Source organism: Vipera berus, assembly GCF_964194415.1.
Source record: "Vipera berus genome assembly, chromosome: 5".
NCBI lineage: Eukaryota > Metazoa > Chordata > Lepidosauria > Squamata > Viperidae > Vipera > Vipera berus.
Genome location: NC_138207.1, coordinates 50,778,491 through 50,799,394, shown reverse-complemented (window position 1 = coordinate 50,799,394; position 20,904 = coordinate 50,778,491). Strand labels below are relative to the sequence as shown.

Sequence of the window (20,904 nt, the reverse complement as noted above, 5' to 3'; positions counted from 1 at the left end):
TTTGAAGTTATATTTTGAACTATCAAATCACCAGTTCTATTGCAAAAGGCATTAAGATTTGATTTGTATAACCATTCCAACTTGTATTTTGCTACTTTCTTTTCTATTATACAGTATATCCATCCACCCATCCTAATTGTGTTACCAATAAACATTTACACATTGATAAAACACCCAAAAGAAGTATCAATTAAAGTTGTATTCTTATAGTTTGGTTGGATGCTTTGGGTTTTCAAAGTTTTCAAAAATTGCACTAGGACAATTATTCTACTGGATATGCCATTAACATTGGACATTATCTTACCTCTTCCATAAGAATTATGAAGGTAGTGTTGTAACCTTGTTCTGTAACCAACTTGCCAGTGGATGTGAGAATATGTAGCCCACGGGGAGCTTTACCTGGGCACTGTTCAGGCTTGGCTGCATATTTTTCTAGCAAACCATCTGTGCAGTTATTAGAAACAATCATCCGATACCTATGGAATTTTATAATTTCATATTTTAAAATTTCACAAAATTCAGATTTCATGTATTCAGCTTGAAGAAATGGAAAGGAAACCTTATATTGTTTGCAAACACTGATATCAAACATCTGAAAATATCTTCAGGTGCTATTCAGGTAGCAAAATTCATTAAGGTGCAGTTCATTAGATGTTTACCTAGTTTTATATCCCTTATTCCCCACATCTTTAGTGAGGTATTCCTTTTACATTATGGTACTTAAAAATAAAGGTAAAGGTAAAAAAAATAGGGACGTGGTGGCTCAGTGGGTTAGGATGCTGAGCTTGTCGGCAGTTTGGCGGGTCGAATCCCGAGTGCCATGCAACAGAGTGAGCGCCTGTTACTCATCCCAGCTTCTGCCAACCTAGCAGTTCGAAAGCACGTAAAAATGCAAGTAGAAAAATAGGGTCCACTACGGTGGGAAGGTAACAGCGTTCCGTGCGCCTTTGGCATCTAGTCATGCCGGCCACATGACCACGGAGACGTCCTCGGACAAGCGCTGCCTCTTTGGCTTTGAAATGGAGATGAGCACTGGCCCCTAGAGTTGGAAATGACTAGCATGCATGTGTGGGGAAACCTTTACCTTTACCTTTTTACTTAAAAAATAAAAGAAAAAAATAGGAGACAAATGAGCTGTATTTCACTAAGTTCTAATAAAAGTTATAGTGTTTCCCTTTCACCAGTATCTCTCCATTTGAATTAAATCAGTACTCTATTACATCATGCTGGCCACATGACTCTGGAAATTTCTTCAGACAGTTCTGGCTCAATGGGTTTGAAACGGAGATGAGCACCACCCCCTATAGTCAGCAACAACTAGCAGAGTAAAATCCACAGCGACCCTTTTACCTTGTTTTTTTTACTCCATTTGAACTAAATCTATTACAAATATACATCTATTTTATTTTGCATCTTCCCGAGATTGCCCTCATCTTGACCCTAATCATACTAAAACAGATTTCTTAGGTTAACTGATATTAAAGAGAAATTTTCCTTCCAGCTAACAACATTCAGTGTTGTGCTTCACCAGCCACAATGCCAGAAGCAAAATCAAGTGATGGGTGGACTCATAAAGGCATTTATTGGCTATTTCAGATTGATGCCAGTATATATCTACAGTCTGGTTCCTGATTTTCCTTCTGTACCATCTTTCTGGTTATGTCTCCCTAAAAAGCTGAACACAGAAGTTCTGTGTGGACGGTTGTGGATTTCTACAAGACAGAAAAATTAGGAAAGGGGCAGTGGACATTTAACATGGGGATTCCTTTTGTGTTACATTGACAGCCCTGTTCTAACTATGTGAAACAGTTTCCTGCTACAAGCTCATATCTACTCACTGTATGAATAATGGATGTCAACATTTTACATCCTCTGTGGAATGGTGAAAGCCATCAGCAGCCAGCAAATTTAATAAGTGGTCTATCAGTATTGGGCAATAACGCTGGTCTGCTCATTTGCAGTAAAGCATTCAGTAAAGCAGTAAGTGTTTAAGATTTATGGCCCACTGGAAATTTAGCACAAAGCTGAAATAGCATAACAGTGGAGCCATAGTATGAATCTGCTGCTCTATGCCCTCTGAACAGAATACAGAAGAAACTGAAAGTTGGCATATGTTCTGTTTGTAAAGAAAGGAAAGATTCTGAAACAATTCTAAATAAAAGAATTCTACCTCACATATTTATATTATTTATCTTAAAATAAGCAGATAGTTTATGAACAGATCTTTCTTATTTTTGCTTTTATTTACCCTGTTATGCTGTGCCATTAGCTTCCATCTGGAGAGTATTTAATTTAGCTTTACTTTCTCTAGCATCCTTTATGTCAAAATCATGCAATTTCCAGCCCCCAAGCTTGCAAGTAGCCCTCAGAAAATTAAGATGCAGGTACCAGTACCTCTCTCAAAGTTGTCTTGAATTGTAATTCCAATGTGACAGAAGGAAAGAATATTAATTACATGGGATAAATCATATTAATATATTAACTACTAAAATTAAATTGAAATGTAATATAAAATAAAACATATTTAGTCTGTGTCTTGGCCTTGCTTTTTATCTTCCCCTCTCCTTTCTTTTGACCTGCATCCTCCAGTATGATGCTTAAAGGCAAAATGCAGCCCACAACTAGAATCTGAACGCATATAATTTATGTTCATTCTTTTTTCTTATTTGCAAAATTTCTGCAAAAGATAGACTAATTTTCAGCTGTAAGCTCTGGAAAAGATGCAGACATCGAAGGAACTTTTTACTTACCCAGTGCTGTTCAAGTAGCTCTGGCCAAGACTGCATTCTTTTATCCGAGAAGATGGGTTGAACCAGAATGCTGGGATGCATTGATTATTACTGTGTCTTTCATAACCATAATCACTAAAAAAATAATTTTTAAAATACATATACATTTATCTCATCTTCCTTCCACAGAGAAAATAGAAATGCGTAAGAATGTTATCCTCACACAAGAACTTTGTGAAGTGGGATTAAGAATAGAGATACTGACAAGCAAAAGGCTATGGTATGAGTTTGTTAGTTCAACAGAGATTAGCATTAACATCAAAGCTTCCTGGTCTAATGTGAGAGAAAACACTTATGTCTAAGCCAGATGTGCAGAAATAGTGCACAAATAAGAAAAGAAGGAATAGCAAGTATGTTTTCTATCTCCTCATTTATGTTTGTCCATGGATTTCCTTCCAGCCTACCAAAAATTCTATTTATGCTAAGGGAAAGAGTTAGAATAGGCAAATATTTCAAGAGGAAACCCAGTCCTAATCATTAACTGCTCTCTAGTGTTTCTAACCAGAACCACTGATAACATTTAAACTAAAATCTGATACTTCAAGAATGGCAGCCAAAGTAGGGGAGAATGACATTCCCTTCAATTATTTGCAATATTGTAAAATCCTTTTAACATCTTGATATGTGTGCTATTAACAGGAAGAAGCAATCATTCCTTTACAGCAGTCCTGAGGAAAGGGATTTTTCAATTTTTCTCCCAGATTGGATGTTCCTACTGATTCACAGAATGAATAAGATAACTTTGGATCAATATCTCTCTTGCTCTCCTCTGCCCAACTGAACTCATTGGACTGTTTTTGTGCAGAGAGACAATTGAGAGAACCCCAAGTAACATTACTGAGTTCTCAAAGAAAAAATTCTCAAAGAAAAGACAGACTATAAATGCAGTAATAGATACTCTAAATGGCTATAACAGCATCATGCACCACCCAAAAGAATGTCTTATCCTTTCAAATGAATTTTGAAGGCAATTTTTCTTACATCAGATTTAACGAGAAATGATAGCAGAAATACAATTGTTTTCAGCAAAGCACTAAGTAAATTTGTGCTCCCTCTTTCTGTGTGTTTGTGTGTGTGTGTGTGTGTGTAGAGAGAGAGAGAGAGAGGAGCAGTAATTGGGTCTATGAACTTAGTTGCCACTTTTCAAGTTCTCACACTCAGAGAATCTGCTGTATCTACAGTATGTAAAAGGTCTGTCTGAAACTTATATGAACCATATTTTTATATCACCCAAAGAACTTGTATTTTTAAATCCACTTTCTGGTTATTTTTGGATTGAAGTTGCATTTTTCCCCCAGTTTGTGCTTTTTGCCATTTACTGATGGATGGTATAATGTACAATGGTTATTATTATGTTTTGATTTTACAATAGTGAACTCTGAGATCTAAATAAATAAATACATTTTTATCTAAAATATTCAGTGAAATGCCATTATAGCTATTCTGTAAAGGAGTAATCCACAACTATTTCATGAAGTAGAACTATATCGATGTATTATCTAATTACACAAAATATTTGGAGAAGCATTAAATCAGAGCAGTCTTTCATAACAGCCCGTCCACTGATGGCAAGAAAATAACAAAGGATCATGGATTATCTCACTCAGGTATGTGGACATTGTAGTTAAAATATCTGTTAAATTTCTGGACTGCTTTTAATGCTTTAGTTTTTTTTGTCGTTCAAATTTAATCATTCTCAGTAGGTCACCCCTGCACATTTTAAGTATGCCTTGTAGTAACTCAGTAATTAAAATTGTTCAAGAGGGGTCACATGTTGCCTCAAAGAAGGGAAGAGATGCATTAATATTAAATAATATTAACGACAACGTAACTCAAGGCCCTGAAGGCTGCAGACTAGTTCATTAACTTCTGGTAAATGTATATTAAAAACTCACATACTGCCCACCTTCACACTAGAAAGCCCTGGGGTTTGTATGTTAAAAATTACTGAGTCCAGCTGTTGCTTCAACTTATTGGAAAAAGCTTCCCTGACAAGGGTAAATAAAGTACTAAAGGGAAAATGAAAACTTCAAGCAAGAAGTGTAGAAAGATTTCATGATTCATTTTTCTGTGAAGCTTGAAAATAAAATCTGGATTGTTTCCTGATGTTATGTAATTGTATGATCATTTAGAAGTTATTTTTCTCCTCCAACTCACTCCTCAAGAGAGAAGTGGATATTGAGAAGAAACTACTCTGTAGACTTTGGAGAGGCAGAAGGGAGTAATTAAGATTTCTTTTCAAGTATAAAATTAATGGTAGAATGTAAATCTGTGAAAGCATTCCTATGAAAAAGGAAAACAAGTAGTAATGGACAACCTCTTTATACAATGCACCAAAGAAAACAATTCACTGACTTATTTTGCAAAGCTCAATCTGAGGGAAAATAAATCACAGTTCAAAATTCAGTTGGAACAAGGTTATCTACACTCTTGCTGCATAGTAATCATTGTCGATTTCAGAAAAGGCAGGCACAGCCACACTTCTCTGTGCATTAATGATTCACCTGTGGAGATGGTTACCAGCATCAAATTCCTGTGTGTGCAGCTAACAAGTAGGCTGGCTTGGTCGCTCAACAGTGAGAAACTGGTGAAGCGGGCACAGCAGCGCCTGCACCTTCTGCGTTGCATGAGAAAAGCTCATCTTCCTTTTTCTGTTCTGACCACTTTCTACACGGGGGCAATTGAGAGCATCCTGTCATACAGCATCACAGTCTGGTTTGGAAGCATCACTGCTTCAGACAGGAAGGCGGTGCAAAGAGTGGTGAGGATGGCCAAAAAGATCATTGGAAGTTCCCTCCCTCCCATTCAGGACATAGCACAGAAGCGTTGTTTGAACAGGGTCCGTAAGATTATCTGGGACACTACTCATCCTCTTCACAACCTGTTTTCCTTGTTACTTTCTGGGAGGAGTCTTCGTGGTATCCATAGCAGAACATCCAGATTCAACCATAGTTTCATTCCATACAGTATTAACCTTGTGAACTCTCAAGCTTCCTCCTTCCGTTATATATTCAAGTTGGACAGTATTTAATATTTTATTGTTATGTATATGTAGGGGTGTGGGTCTATACATATGTTGTATGTAGTATGTTTTAGGTGTGTCATGTATGTATCTCACTTTGAGAGCGGGCAACTAAATTTCATTTTTGATGTGCGCCATTGTGCCCACAGTAAAAAAATGACAATAAAGATTATATTATATTATCTTATAGTATTTTTGTGTTAAGATTCAAGCTGAGCAATGTAAGTGCAGTTTGATGCCAAGCATGTAAAGTAAATGGAGGGTTCTAAGAAATTTTTATAATATAAAACATGACTTCAGTGACTCATGTCTTAATTACTGTCTAGTCAGACTACTATAATGTGCTTTATTTGGGGCTGCCCTTAAAGAATATTTGGAAAGTACAATTAATCCAAAATGTAGTAGTTCATATCCTTTGGGGGTCCCAGCACTGAAAGCATAATTTTTCCAGACCCTGCATTGGATGTGAATTGATTTCTGGATCTAATTTTTAAGGTGTTGACCTACAAAATGTTTAGGGCTTGGTGCCTGGGTACCTACAAAACAATCTAATCCACCAGTATTTGCCCAAGTAATTTGATCTGTCATGGACAAATTGTTGTAAATTCTACACTTTGATGAGTGGTTCAGGTAAGGTAGCAGTGTGAACATTGTGGAATAGTTTCTTCATGGAGATCAGACTGGCTCTGTCTTTGTTGGTTCTTTAGATGCTTTTAAAATTGAATTGTTCCAGAAAATTTCCTTCTGATATGAATATTATTATGATTAGTTTTATTTATTTACACTTATTGGTACACATTTTTAATATATTTGTAATTGCATTATTCCTACCATGGACATTTTATTTTTATTTGTCTGCATTCTATTTAGGCTGCTGAAACTTTCTTTGGATTGTGGTGACATACAAATATGTTTAACTGATAAATCTTACCATTCAAAGTCCCACTCAGCACAGATGCATGGTTCTGAAACAACTGTTCTTGAGTAATCTCTAGACAATGCACACCATGCTCCTGATTTACGTTTCTTATAGATCTTCCTTTCTCCCATAACACAAGGTTCGCCCTTCAATGCAGAAGAATACTGAGTTGGGATAGCATGGGGAAATGTACAGGTTCATTATACAAGGTGCACAGATGCTTAATACTAGAGCTTCTCACTATGAACATTGAGTTCTTACACTATCCTTATGACAGAAATAAGAACCAAGTACAATTATGTGGGAACTGAAAGTATAAGGAAATGTAAGAATAATGGTAAAGCACTCTGTTTATTTCCTGATGATTTTTTTTCCTATTGTTAGTCCTTCAAAGTAGCCCACAATGAGAAACAGCAGAGTTATTTTGAGTTTCTTTGTCACAGTTCTCTTTTTTAAAGATTGTGTAATATTTTTGGCAAGTCTCCCCTTAATGTCTCATACCTTCCTTTCCCAAGATCAGTTTTACATTTGTCTACAATTTGGCTATAAGCCAAATGCAGAAAGCAACCTTCTCCCCATTATGTTTCTTCCCTGTAGTTCCATTTCATTTATTTGGCTATTTCTGAAATTCTGTCACTCATAACTTTGTTTTTCTGACCATATCATCACAGGTAGATAACTAAAGCAATTATTTGTCTGACATTTTATGAGTGGCCACAGTTACTTTTCTAGTATCCTATTTAGATTTGCATTGCTTCTCATCTTCCAGGATGTAGTATAACTACATCCTGTGACTTACATTCATTAATTTAGAATAACACTCACAGCTAGGAATTGTAGTCCATTTGGGAGACAGAAAGATACAGTAGTTGGTGTATTCCTACCTGATTGTGTAAATGCCATGACTGGAAATCATCCTTGGTACATCTTCTGCTAAAGATAGATTTATAATCCACTTTTACCAGTTGCCATTCAGAACGGAGATTGAGATGGCCAAAGATTCTAAATATTTGAAGATTAAAGAAAAATAAAAAAGAGAAAAAGAATATATACATAGATTAACCCCAAATAACAATTTTGCATACACAAAACATGTTTTTCAAAACTTTTTTTGTAACTTTAAATTATAGAAAGAAAAAGTCCTAATTTTTGGTATCTCCAAATTTGGAAGAAAAACTGAATTAGATTTTTCTACTTTATTTCTTACTCTATATTCATCCTTTATTTTCCTGGGCTCCAAAATTACCGCAGATGGGGACTGCAGCCAAGAAATTAAAAGATGCCTGCTCCTGGGGAGAAAAGCTATGGCAAATCTAGACAGCATACTAAAAAGCAGAGACATCACCCTACCAACAAAAGTGTGTATAGTCAAGGCCATGGTTTTCCCAGTTGCAATGTATGGCTGTGAAAGTTGGACCATAAGAAAGGCTGAGCGCCAAAGAATTGAGGCCTTTGAACTATGGTGCTGGAAAAGATTTCTGCGAGTCCCTTGGACTGCAAGGCATTCAAACTGGTCAGTCCTAGATGAGATCAACCCTGACTGCTCTTTAGAAGGTCAGATCCTGAAGTTGAAACTCAAATACTTTGGCCACCTAATGAGAAGGAAGGACTCACTGGAGAAGAGACTAATGCTGGGAAAGATTGAGGGCAATAGAAGAAGGTGATGACAGAGAATGAGGTGGCTGGATGGAGTCATTGAAGCAGTAGGCATGAGCTTAAATGGACTCCAGAAGATGGTAGAAGACAGGAAGGCCTGGAGGAACGTTGTCCATGGGGTCACGATGGGTCGGACACGACTTCGCAACTAACAACAACAAATTCATCCTTTGAATCAGTTCAGCAGACTCATCTTTTCTATAACTGTTGATCTATGACTCCTGGAATTCTCATTCACTATGGCTTATACTTATGATGGCTGAGAAAAATGTAGTCTTAGATTGTAAAAGAAAGACTAGATTTGTTTAAATCCTGACATATTTTATTCTCTTCATAAAAGTATTATGACTTCAGACAACTTAAGCCCATGAGTTTATTTTGATTTTAACAAAGATGAGGTAATTATAGCTGCCTGATAGATTTTGTTTTTTTAAAAAAAACACTGAACTATTGGACTTACCCTATATCCCTAATTGTGATGGCTGGATAATAGGCATATTTTCAGTTCTATAACCAGGAAGTCTTCATTAGAATTTTAAATAAACACTTAACATTAATAGACAGGTAAATTTTGCTGGCTGAATTGTAAATGTTTTTTTTTCACTAGTTAGATACTGTAAGATTAGAAGCAAAGGGCACATGTGAAATGTTTAGTTTGATTATATATTTAGAAAATCTTGGGAGATTTTTTTTCACTTTGGAATTTGGGTTATGTCAGAATAATTCAAAGAACATCATGAATGAAAATAAATCCTGGATAGTAATAGGAATGCATATCTCAAGAGTATCTCTATTCACTTTCCTCTCCATCTAATAAACACATGAATGAAGATAACTGGAGCTGCATTAAAATGTCCATGCAATGCTTTTCAAAAGAAAAACTGCCCTGGCTATGTGTGAAAGGGGAAAATGGATGTGTTCCCATTTCTCTTACTCTGCATAGTATGTAGAACATTTTGTTTACAGACAGTGTTGTCATCAAATAGCCAAATCTAATTAGCTTCTTGGCAAAATGACTTCATAATCTTAATTAAATAATCTTTGTTGGTTTGGAACAACATGCCCTTCACCAAATGAGAACAACAATGGGGGGGGAATATCTTCAACGACAGTCACGGCACAGTGGATAGAAAAACATGCAAAAAAATTAAGTTGTTTTCAGATCCCTTGAATAGCAAGTTTATGATGAATGTGAACACTGCTGATTTTTAAAGCAATAAAACAAGATAAACCTCTCTAAAGTACAAAATATAAGCTTACGCTCTTTTAAGTGGCCACATGACCATATATGGGTCCACTCATATCTGGCAGATGAAATACGTTACCCATATTTGAATATTCTGGATATAATTCAAGGTTATTTATTTGTTTATTTATTACATTTTTATCTCAACTTATTTTTTATAAATAACTCAAAATTGCAAATATACCTAATACTCCTTCCTCCTCCTAGTTTCCATATAACAACTCTGTGGGGTTGGATTGGTGGAGAGAGCAATTGGCCCAAATTCACCCTGCTGGTTATCATGTCTAAAGAAGCACTATAACTCACAGTCTCCTGGTTTCTATCCTGGGTGCCTTAACTATTACATAAAATCTTATATAGCATAATGATTTGTTATTTGACCATAATTCTGCCACCCTATTCCTTCAGATAAAGTTGACATGCTTCAGTCCCAACCATAATCAGTGAACCTTGAAGTTCTGATTTTACTCTTACACCTTGGGCTTGGATGAGTGAAGGGTATCTTTGGATAATTCTTTTTTGGACTATTTTTTATCATATTATTTTTCCATTGTTGTTCACCACATATAGTCATTTGGAGTTGGCAAGCCTTACAAATACAATAAATAAGCTTATAAAAAAATTCACTTACTGGCTACATAGATAGATATAAGATTGCTTTCCAAATAATTTCCCTGATACACTGACTTTTATTCACATTTTACATTCAAATCTTTGCAATAATAGATTCAAAACCCATAATATTTTTAAATGATTATTTCAATTGATTCATAGCCAAAATTTACAAATATAATCTAAAATTTGGCATTGAATAAAATAATTAAATTATTTAAGAAATATTACATAATACACCGAAAATTTCAAGTCATTGATGTGTTATTAAAAACCTAGCTTTAATAGCCAGAGTTAAAAATCTGTCACCTCTCTCATTTTAGGATTTTCATTTACAAGCAAAATCTTAACATACTCAAAAGTATCTCTTCCTGTTTTGATTTCATACCTCTTCCTGTCAAAGACTCTTATATAATTCACAAAACAATAAAATATGATCCACCATTTCAAGACTGATATCATTAGAGGGACAAAATCTTTCACATATGGGGATTTGAAATCTACCATACAGCACAGGCATGTCCAAGTCATGGCCCAGGGGCTACATGTGGCCCTGGACAGCTAGTAATGACGTCCCACATGATCATCTTATTGTAAAACTATATTAAATATTTTATATGAAGCTCAAGACAATTCCTGTCCACTCAATGCAGCTCAGGCAAACCAAAAGTTTGGACCCCATGTTATACAATATTTGATAGGAACACATTTAATTTGGCTATTGAAAAGGCTATTCTGTATTTACTTAAATATAAACTATTCAGATATTTATGGAGATGAAAAGTATATCTGTAATTAATTCTAAAAGTTATAAGTGAACACAAAACTTTGGCTTAAAACCTTAATTCCTGTACTGAACTAATCCATGATGTTTGTTTAACATAATGAAATTCTAATGTCATACCTCTGGAAAATAAATAATAGGGATCAATGCCAATCCAACTAATCTTTTGGGTCATCTCTTTAAATCACATATCTACAAAAGATTCATTTGGGGTTTTCTAAAGCAATCCTTCCCTGGTTTTAAAAATATAATTTTGCAAACAAAAGTTAATAATGCTTAGCCAACCCTTTGCTTTTAAAGGGCATTGTCCAGTTTCCAGGAGAATAACAGAATTTGGAACACTTAAAAGAAAACTTTAAAATCTCACCTGCACTTTGGCTACCTTATTATTTGAAAATGTCATCAAAATTGGAGCTCCATATAAAATTTGAAATGAAATTCTTGCACAAAAATCATGTACTGCTGCAGGAACAAATTTCCCAATTTTTGAATAAGCATATTGAAGCAATGGTGTAATAGTAAAAAAACACTGCCCTGTAATAATATTGCAAGCATGATTAAATAAAGTGCCAAAATAACTAAAATTCTCTATTTGTGTTATCACATGATTATGAATTTTCCAGATACAGTTTCAAATTTTTTGTCAAAAGCCAAGATTTTTATTATACTTAATTTAGCCCAGAATTTGATTCTATTAACAGAATAAATAGTTATCTTAGAAACAACAAATAATTTGCCCTTCAGAAAAATATAATATTTTCCTCCAAGGTGGGCCAATATAAAACACTGTTGATTGTTGATCTGCCTTTTCTAAAAGCGGCCATTAAAGCAAAGTGTTTCTCAAGCTAAGAGATTATTTTTTTCATTTAAATTCTTTCTCATTATTGCATAAAGTTTTCCTGGGACTGATAGCAAACTATTGGCTATAACTCACAGGGTCTTCTGTTTCTCCCTTCTTATCTAGGAGAACTATTATAGTCCTATTCCAGCCAAAGGAATTAAATCAGAACTATCAATTGCAGTAAATAAACCCATTAATAAAGAGCCCCACCAATCTAGATTTTTTTAAGGATTTGGTTATAGTGGTTATTCAGGCTGGCAGCCTTACCAGATTTTATTTTTGAAATAAGGTCAACAATTTCTCCATCTGACACTAGTTCCCTCCGTGGAAGGGTCAGTAACTTTGATCTGATATTGTTTGCTATATTTCCGAGCTTCCCCCTGCTTCATAATACTTGATTAGTAATATTTTTCCCAGGTCCTAGATAGTATGCAGCAATCTGGGACTGAGGGAGCAGTGAAAGCCCTGGAAATCAAATTCCCAAAAGCTTTAGAATCTTTGTACAGAGAAATATTTATTAATACAGGTAATGTTTGAGGTACAACAGGCCATTCAACAAAATGTTTAAAGTTACAACGCACACCCCAAATGCTAAATACGAGTCCATTTCAAAGTTACAAATTTTGCAGCCCCTTCCCCATGATCATTCCTCCTTACGATTGACTGCACAAATGCAGCAACACACACACACCTGTTTCCCTCCCATTTTGCCCAGCTAGGTCCTCAGAGGACCCTAGAACCCAGTAAATTGGCCTGCTTTGCCAATATACTGGGTTCTATGCATTCCTCACAACCCCCATCACCATTCACTTACATACTTTTTGATGAGCTCAGGAAATCAGTGAAGAGAGGGACACTCCCTCATTGGGCCACATGGAACAATCAAGAAAAAGAAATCCAATATCTTTTGTTTCCATGGCAATCCTTTCCTCCCCAGCCAGGGTAAACCACTACAATATCTTCTTAGCACCACCAGCGTAAAACTAGCGCAGGTGAAGCAAAGAAGAAATCATAGTAGTTTATGCTGTCTGGAGAGGAAAAGATTGCAACAGATACAAAATAGGCATAATTTCTTCTTCTTGATTGTGCCACGTGGACCAGAGAGGAGGGAATGGCCTTCTCTACCCTGACTTCTTGAGCTCGTCAAAGTATAAGTAAGTGAATGGTGATTGGGTGGGATATGAAGGAGGCCTGTAGGGCAGGAGGCAGAGTATGGGATATCTTAGAGGGTGGGGGAGGACTCCTGGGAGTGCCTGTGCCTGCACTAGGCCTCCCTCGGTGTCTCCCATCCATAAGTCACCCCATGTTCTACATAACAACTCACATTCATTTAATGAATGCATTGGGGAAAGCAGGGACAGGGAGGTTGTTAGTTAGGTGCTTCATTTAACGTAATCCTAGACTTCCAACATGAATGGGCAGGCTCCATTGATGTCATAAGTTGAGGACTACCTCTAATGACCAGAAGTTTTCCTCTGCTTTCTGTTTCTTCTCATGTATCAGTATTCTATATTTTTTCTTCAGTTCATACTATCTTAAATGGGGCTGTTTTAAATTAAACTTGAGTATTTCAAATCTCAGCTGATTTGATTTAGTGGCTGCTCCAGATACTAAAGTTTTATTGATTAAATTAGTTAGAATATTAAAAGAATTTATTTTTTTCTGTAAAATCCCATTTTTATTATACATGATCTAAAACCTAAGCTTGAATAGAGTTTAAAACTGAACATTATTCAAATGTTCTGCCCAAAAAATCCTGCACTGTAAATTGCTTTCATGAATAATGTCCGTGGAATAACATTGGTTCAGACTAACATTTCTATTATTGGTTAACAAACTAATAATAATAATAATAATAATAATAATAATAATAATAATAATAATAATAATAATAATAATAATAATAATAATAATAATAATAATAATAATAATAATAAAATAGGCGCCTTGGGTGCAATCCCAAAACAACTGGAGCACCACTTGAACACCTTTGGCATTGACAAATTCATCATTGGTCAATTGCAAAAGGCAGCCTTACTAGGAACTGCTTCCATCCTGTGACGATATCTGTAATACCATCAAACATCCACATCTACCTATCCCAGGTCCTTGGTAAGGACTCGATAGTAGACAAAAATGCCAAATCCAGTCTGAACATCTGGCTGACTGTGCAATGAATAATAATAATAATAATAATAATAATAATAATAATAATAATAATAATGATGATGATGATGATGATGATGATGATGATGATGATGTTGGAAGGGACCTTGGAGGTCATCTAGTTCAACCCCATGCTCAGGCAGGAAACCTATATACCATTTCAGAGAAATGGCTGTCCAGTGTCTTCTTAAAGACTCCAGTGTTCTGGAGGCAGGTTGTTCCACTGATTAATTGTTCTGTCAGGAAGTTTCTACTTAGTTCTAAGTTGCTTCTGTCTTTGATTAGTTTCCATCCATTGCTTCTTGTCCTGCCTTCAGGTGCTTTGGAGAATAGCTTGACTCCCTCTACTTTGGGGCAACCCCTGAGATATTGGAACACTGCTAAACACTGTTGATGGTCACCATCTGGCCCAAATCTGATATTAAATAATTTGATGAAGGAAAATCTTTGAAATAATAGATTCATAATCCATTGCAAAAATCTGTTGATTATTAAAGAATTCCATGTATTCAGGCAAACATTCTGGTTTAATTTTGGCTTTATTATTTTTATAAATAACTAAAGGTGCCAAACATGTCTAATATTCCTTTCTCCACAACAACTTTGAAAAGTGAATTGGGCTATGGGACATTACAGTAACTCACCCAAAGTCACCCAGTCAGCTTTCATGTTCTTTGGTCTAGGGCATGGATGTCCAATCTTTTGGTTTGCCTGGGTTACATTAAGGGAAGAGGAATTATCTTGTCCACATATAATCTATACAGTATAGTTATTTTTTTATAAATAATAATAATGTTAAAAGTTTATGATCTTGTGGGGCTGCATTACTAGCTATGCAGGGCCACATGTGGTCCACGGGCTATGGGTTGGACATGGCTAGTATGAAATCAATGTTCCATCTAGTACTGGCACTGTTATAAAAACTGAGTTTCAGTGAATCACATCCTATTATTTTTAACTAGACCAACTAAGTTACCAAAAGAGACAACTTCATAGTGTGATTTTAATTGTTAGAAAGATTTTTAAAAAGGACTTTTTCTCTTGTGTGATAAATCATTTTGTCATATAACAATAGCCCCCAAAATAAAAGGAAATTTAAATATAAATAAGATAGCATTTAATAGCAAAATACTGTTGAAATCTTAAAACAGCTTTAGTTTTACTGTTTGATCAACCTAATTATTATCTAGTCCCTCATCTTTAGCAGCTGTAGAATGATGTCTCAAGAACTACCTTAACTAGTCTGATGGTTTAATTATAGTTTTCTTTTATGGAAAGGATCAGTTGTTAATTTCCCATTCCTCTTTTTATAGTCTATTCCAAAAAAAATATATTCAAGACAAGGCATCATTATTTCTTTTTACAACGTCTTTTTCTATTTTGTTAATATTCTTCATTCTCCTTATAAAATATAATGTTCCTCTCACTTTCATTTTCACTCCAACATTATATAACATATATACGAATGATCAACCAGTCCCTGACAATACACTTCTATTCATCTATGTGGATAATACAGCAGTGGCCGCACAAGGATCAATGTTTGATGAGGTAGCTGTAAAACTTACGATAGCACTTGAAAAATTAGGACAATATTACATATCAGTCATTTAAAGCCCAACCCAAATAAGACCCAAGTGTGTGCTTTTCACCTCTGAAATTGAGATGCAACGGAAAAGTTGGATGTTATGTGGCAAGAGAACCAACTGCAGCACTGTCCCGCACCAAAGTTGCTTGGCATGACACTTTTAAATAGCATTACCTGAACACTAAGGCTAAAGTCAGCTTATGGAACAATATCATCATAAAATTGCTAAACTATACATGGGGGGAGCTCTACCATCTATGCAGCAGAGTATGCTGCTCCATCTGATAATTGCTATCAAGGAAGCAGTATGCTTAATGTCTCAAACCTACACCAATTGACAAAATGTATCCTCTCACTGGTATTGCCCCACCTAAGATCAGGAAAGAAGTAGAAGCAGATGCCAAGAGAACTAAACAAGAAAACAAGATATATGCCCCAAGACTGCCAACTCAGATCGAGGAACAGATTTTTGCAAGAATCTCTGTCAACTGGTGGGAATTAGAAGATAGGTTTTCTCTGCCATAGCTCTTGGTTAAGGAATATTCTCCTCTCAGACAGTAAACCCTCCCAAACCTTCTGGCTTTTTTCAAGGCTTTAAAAACTTGGCTACCTGGGATTTGGAAGGTGTTAAGAGCCCCATTTCTTGGCTTTATCGATATTTAATTTAATTAATTAACTAATTAATCAATTATCTTAGATGTTGTTTGTATTTTTAGAGGTTTTTACTGTTTTTATGATTTTTAATTGTTTCATAATTTCAGAATTTTAAGCCACCTAGAGTCACTTGGTTGAGTTGGGCAGCTATAGAAATTGAATAAATGAATAATTTTAAAATAAAATAGTAATGTTGATGACTGAAAGAAAGAGAATAGTCTCATACCATTATCTGGGAATGTGTATACATGAGTATGATGAACATTAATGGATCCCATGCCCAGATAGAGCAATATTTTCAAACAAAAATGATAAAAGGTAAAATCTTTGTCTGAGTGAAAAGGAATAAGTCAGCATAAAATAGAGTATTAGCTATTCTTTAATGAAATGATTTAAAAGAAGAACTATGCAGCTAATAGGCATAATTTAGGCAGAAACAATACTTCAGTAAATGTAATTCAAGCAATACAAATAAAAAAAAGATTTAAGATGAAAATAATTTTTCTCTAACATACATGGAGGAGAAGAAATATATGTACAGGGCCAGGGGCACTATCTCGAAGAAGAAGGGTACAATAAAATGAATGCCACCATTACAAAATAATAAGAAAGTAATTTTAAAAGTGAAAGTAAGCCTGCTAAGAACAAAACATCCAAGCATAACTCAGTTTTCAGGTTCTAACCCTGCTGTACCCCCTTCTCAGCTTTCTAAAAATTCAGACTAATACCTGTCCTCAAACACAACAGTGTTGGCAAAATATTCCAAAGAAGTGAGGTTGCAAGGGACAGAAGGTATGATTCTTTGGGTCCAACAGAAGGCAATACATAAAGAAAGCCTCCTGGAATAAACAATACTTTGCTCAATTTATTGGATGGGCAGAAGCTGCTGGCAGTAGTTATCCCATGGATATCCAGAATATTACTGGATATTATCCAAAGGAAGAATTGAAATTGATTTGTAGAGCCTTTGCAACCATCCCATGCAGTATTAGGTAGTGGGTAGTCCTAGAAGAACTTGCATCTTTGAGAAGCAAATTGCTGAATTGGACTGTTGGGAATCTCATCTAGGAGGTAGGAAGCGTTGTATATATTCTTCTTGCTGAAGTCATGGTAGCATGAGCAAACTGCCTTTTCAGAAAGAAGGTAAATACCTCCAATGGTGGAATCAAATGTATGATGAGTTTCATAAATATGTCTTTGGCCTACAGAATTCTAAAATGGAGAATGTAACTGACCACAGGAATCAGTGATATTCAATTTATACTAATGGTTAAGGGACACTGTATTAGGGTAGTGATACAGTTTTTGATGTTTCTGTCAAAAATTTTATTTGTTGGATCGATTGCTAGAACCAGGGAAACAGATTAGTCTTTTCTAAGTCTTGTCAAGTCACAGACAAAATTCTTAAGAACTGAAAAAGATGCAGTGAGAATGTATGATATTGATAGAATGAAATAAATGTTTGATCACATCCTTTTGGATTAGCTGCATAAGAATAATGATAGAGGTCTGTATTGCAGGAACTCTGACCTGCATGTTAAAGCTCCTTCTTTAAAAATGATGCTTCTTGGTAATACAGTGATTCAAAAGGCTGCTATAGATCTTTTGTGGAAATTTTTGAGAAATTCTGGTTTAATATGAATAACTAAACTGTACACAAGAGGGTGGTAACGTACCCTGCATTAGCCTTGTTTGGCATGCATGGAAGAAGGTAGAGGACCATTGCACTTTGAAAAGCCTCCTTGAAGATATGAATCTTTATTTGTAACTGATGCTGTAGAGAAGGCAGAAATAACTGATTACTAGGACAGATTGCTATACAGGAAGCCAGGGTAATATTGATGAAGGTATGCAGGAACCATTAACAGATAAAAAAAAAGTAAATAACAATTCAGCTTTGGGAAAGGTGGGTCCGTGAGAAAGAGACAGAAAATAATCCTATCTTGATTCTGTATGGTATGAGAAGGAACAGAAGGAAATTCTGGCAGACTTTCAAGTTTTTGTTGGCAATAAAGTCGAGTTTCAGTAGTTCTTTCAATGGCTGTTTCCTAATTTGGCTTATCTTGAAAGGCTTATAATTGTCTTGTTCTAGTCCTTTGGTTGTCACAATAAAAACTTGTCTTTTAAATAACTACTGCTTTTTCTAACAAATTCACAGTTATTGTTGCACAACTTTCCACTGCTTGTCTCTTGCTCTTATTTGAGAGTCAAGTTAAAAATATTAACAATAGCAGCTATAGCAACACCCTTTCACAATCTAGGCTCTCTTGCGCAATACAGACCAACACTCAGACTTTTGAGCCAATGTGACACTAAAAAGTCGATAAGAAAAGTTACTAGTTCATTTCTCAGTTGAGCAGGACTGAATTCAAAAGCGCAGAAGAACAATAAAAATGGAAGCCCAGCTAGATTTACCTTCCAGAATATGTACTTTTGGAACTGACTGTTATATTACTGTTAAATTCCATCAATATTCAATATAAATTATGAAAATTCCTTAACTGCCTCAGTAGAAAGCATATCTGTTCAGCCTTTTACAAAAACAACTCAAGGATTTATGAGCAATTAAAAAAAATAAACCTGGAAAAACATGAATTGTTTGCAGATTTATGAGCAAGTCATTTCAAAAAGGTCAGCAGCTATCCTGCTGTAATTAAATATTTCATTAATGTTTAAAATACACAATAATTTATATATAAAATCTCATCATATTACCCTGGTGAAATAAGAATTTAGCACATTGTTTTATTTTATGCCATAATCTACATGAATTAGAAAAAAAGAGTTAATTCTTCCCTTATCATTTCTCTAGTGAGACGTTTTCTCTTTTTAAAGAACAATTGATTAATGTGGTAGATTACCAAGTTATTTATGATTTGTATTGTAAATTTGCTCAAGAAACTATCCAATAAAAACACAGAAATTTTAATGAAAGAAATGTTCGAACAAAAAGGCATTTACCATTTCCTGGCTGTTAGCTTCACTCCAACATGTGCAGGCTCAAGATATAAAAGTAGCAGCAAAAAAAATTCATTCATTTCAAATTATAACTTCCAGTCACCTTTCATTCAACTTTGAATAAATCAAAGTCTTAGCTCATCATTAGGTTAGGGCTAGGCTTCTTGCCTCATATGATAGATTTCAGCTTTATAAGATTGCAGTATTTTGCTATTTAACATCATTCATTGTAACATGCATACAACAGTTTGGATTTCTGCTTTAAGTACAATAGTCTTTTCGAATCTAAAAATGCTTCATTTTAGAGAAACCATTTTTCTTACATGGTTGATGCACAGGAATGATTCTTTCCAAGAAAATAATAAATTGAACTGCTTTTAATAGTTTTATCCTAGCACCATCTTTGCTCTTGTCTTAATTGTATTCCAGTGACTGGCCTTCAAAAAACATCTTTTCTAATATAGAATTACAGACAAATTTGACCCTTACACTTCACTCTATTTTTTCACCCACTGACAATGAAATTTGAAAAATAATGACCATTAAAAATATAAAAAATAGAACAAGAGTACCAAAAGATAAAAGTAAATCCCAGATAATGAGACTCAGATCTAAGCAGCAGTTTTGATGAAACCAAACTATGGATAGCCAACATAAATTATATTTACTTAAACAGTAATATGCCTTTTTTCCAAACAAGCAAAGTTCCTAAGTAATTGTAACTGAAGGAAGAATAACAACACTAAAGCCATTCTTATTGCACCTAGCTATCATTGATTGTGTAGAAGGGTGATAGAACCTTTAGCTAAAATGCACAACCAAAACAACCAAAATATATCAAGTTGATAAAGGCTGCAGTGAGTAAAAATTAAAGCTCTAAAAACAATAGTAGTCCCCTTTTTAACAGAGGTCAACCGCATCAGATACAAATCTATATATTTTTCTAATAAATGTAGTTAAGGCATCAGGCTAGGAACCAAGGAATTATGAGTTCCAGTCCCACTTTAGATACAAAGCTAGCTATATAACTTTGGTGCAGTCAAACCACTTCTGAAAACTTGCCAAGGAAATTGCAGGGTTGTCCCAGCAGTCTCCTGGAATCAACACTAACTTGAAGGAACCAAAAATAAATAAAATAAAATAAAAATAGGATAAAATTATTCCTGAATAATTTGGGAAGTCCATGAGCCTTTGAAAAGCAGATAGGAAACTATCAATACCTTTGACATTGCTCTGAGCAATGAAATGAGCTATTGTGGCTTTTATTTAGTTTTAAAATTCCTATACTGAACAAGGGGTATATCGGTACTTTTAATATTATGGTTGGTCTATTACAAATTCCAGCTGTAATCTGCAACATCCAACTGACTGTTTCAGGATAACATTAAACAACCAAATAAATAAATATTGGGGAGAACTAGTCAGGGGAAAGATGCCTTATAATGTGTGTGTGTGTGTGTGTGTGTGTTTAATTTCTATAGCTGCCCATCTCAATAAATGACTCTAGGTGGCTCACAATTCAAAAATGCATTGCAGTTAAAAGACCAAAACATTTTAAAACAATAAAAAGCAATCAAAACATCCAAAATAAACAGCAACCAAGATACCTGTCCAGTAAGTAATAAAGTCAAGAAACAGGGCCCTCAAAACATTCAGTACCCAGGCTCAG

General features: G+C 35.0%; 1 protein-coding gene across 1 annotated transcript in view; it reads right to left on the bottom strand.

The window, feature by feature from the left end:
• Positions 1 to 20,904, bottom strand: part of LOC308668561 (VPS10 domain-containing receptor SorCS3-like) — a gene marked incomplete at its 3' end in the record, with an annotated part of 516,653 nt that overhangs the window by 55,418 nt on the left and 440,331 nt on the right. The window contains exons 15-18 of the mRNA XM_081328566.1: positions 7,615 to 7,732; positions 6,743 to 6,876; positions 2,751 to 2,864; positions 305 to 476 (exon numbers count right to left, since the gene is read on the bottom strand). Of these exons, the coding sequence (XP_081184692.1) occupies positions 305 to 476; positions 2,751 to 2,864; positions 6,743 to 6,876; positions 7,615 to 7,732 (538 nt within the window). The remainder of the gene's footprint in view (positions 1 to 304; positions 477 to 2,750; positions 2,865 to 6,742; positions 6,877 to 7,614; positions 7,733 to 20,904) is intronic.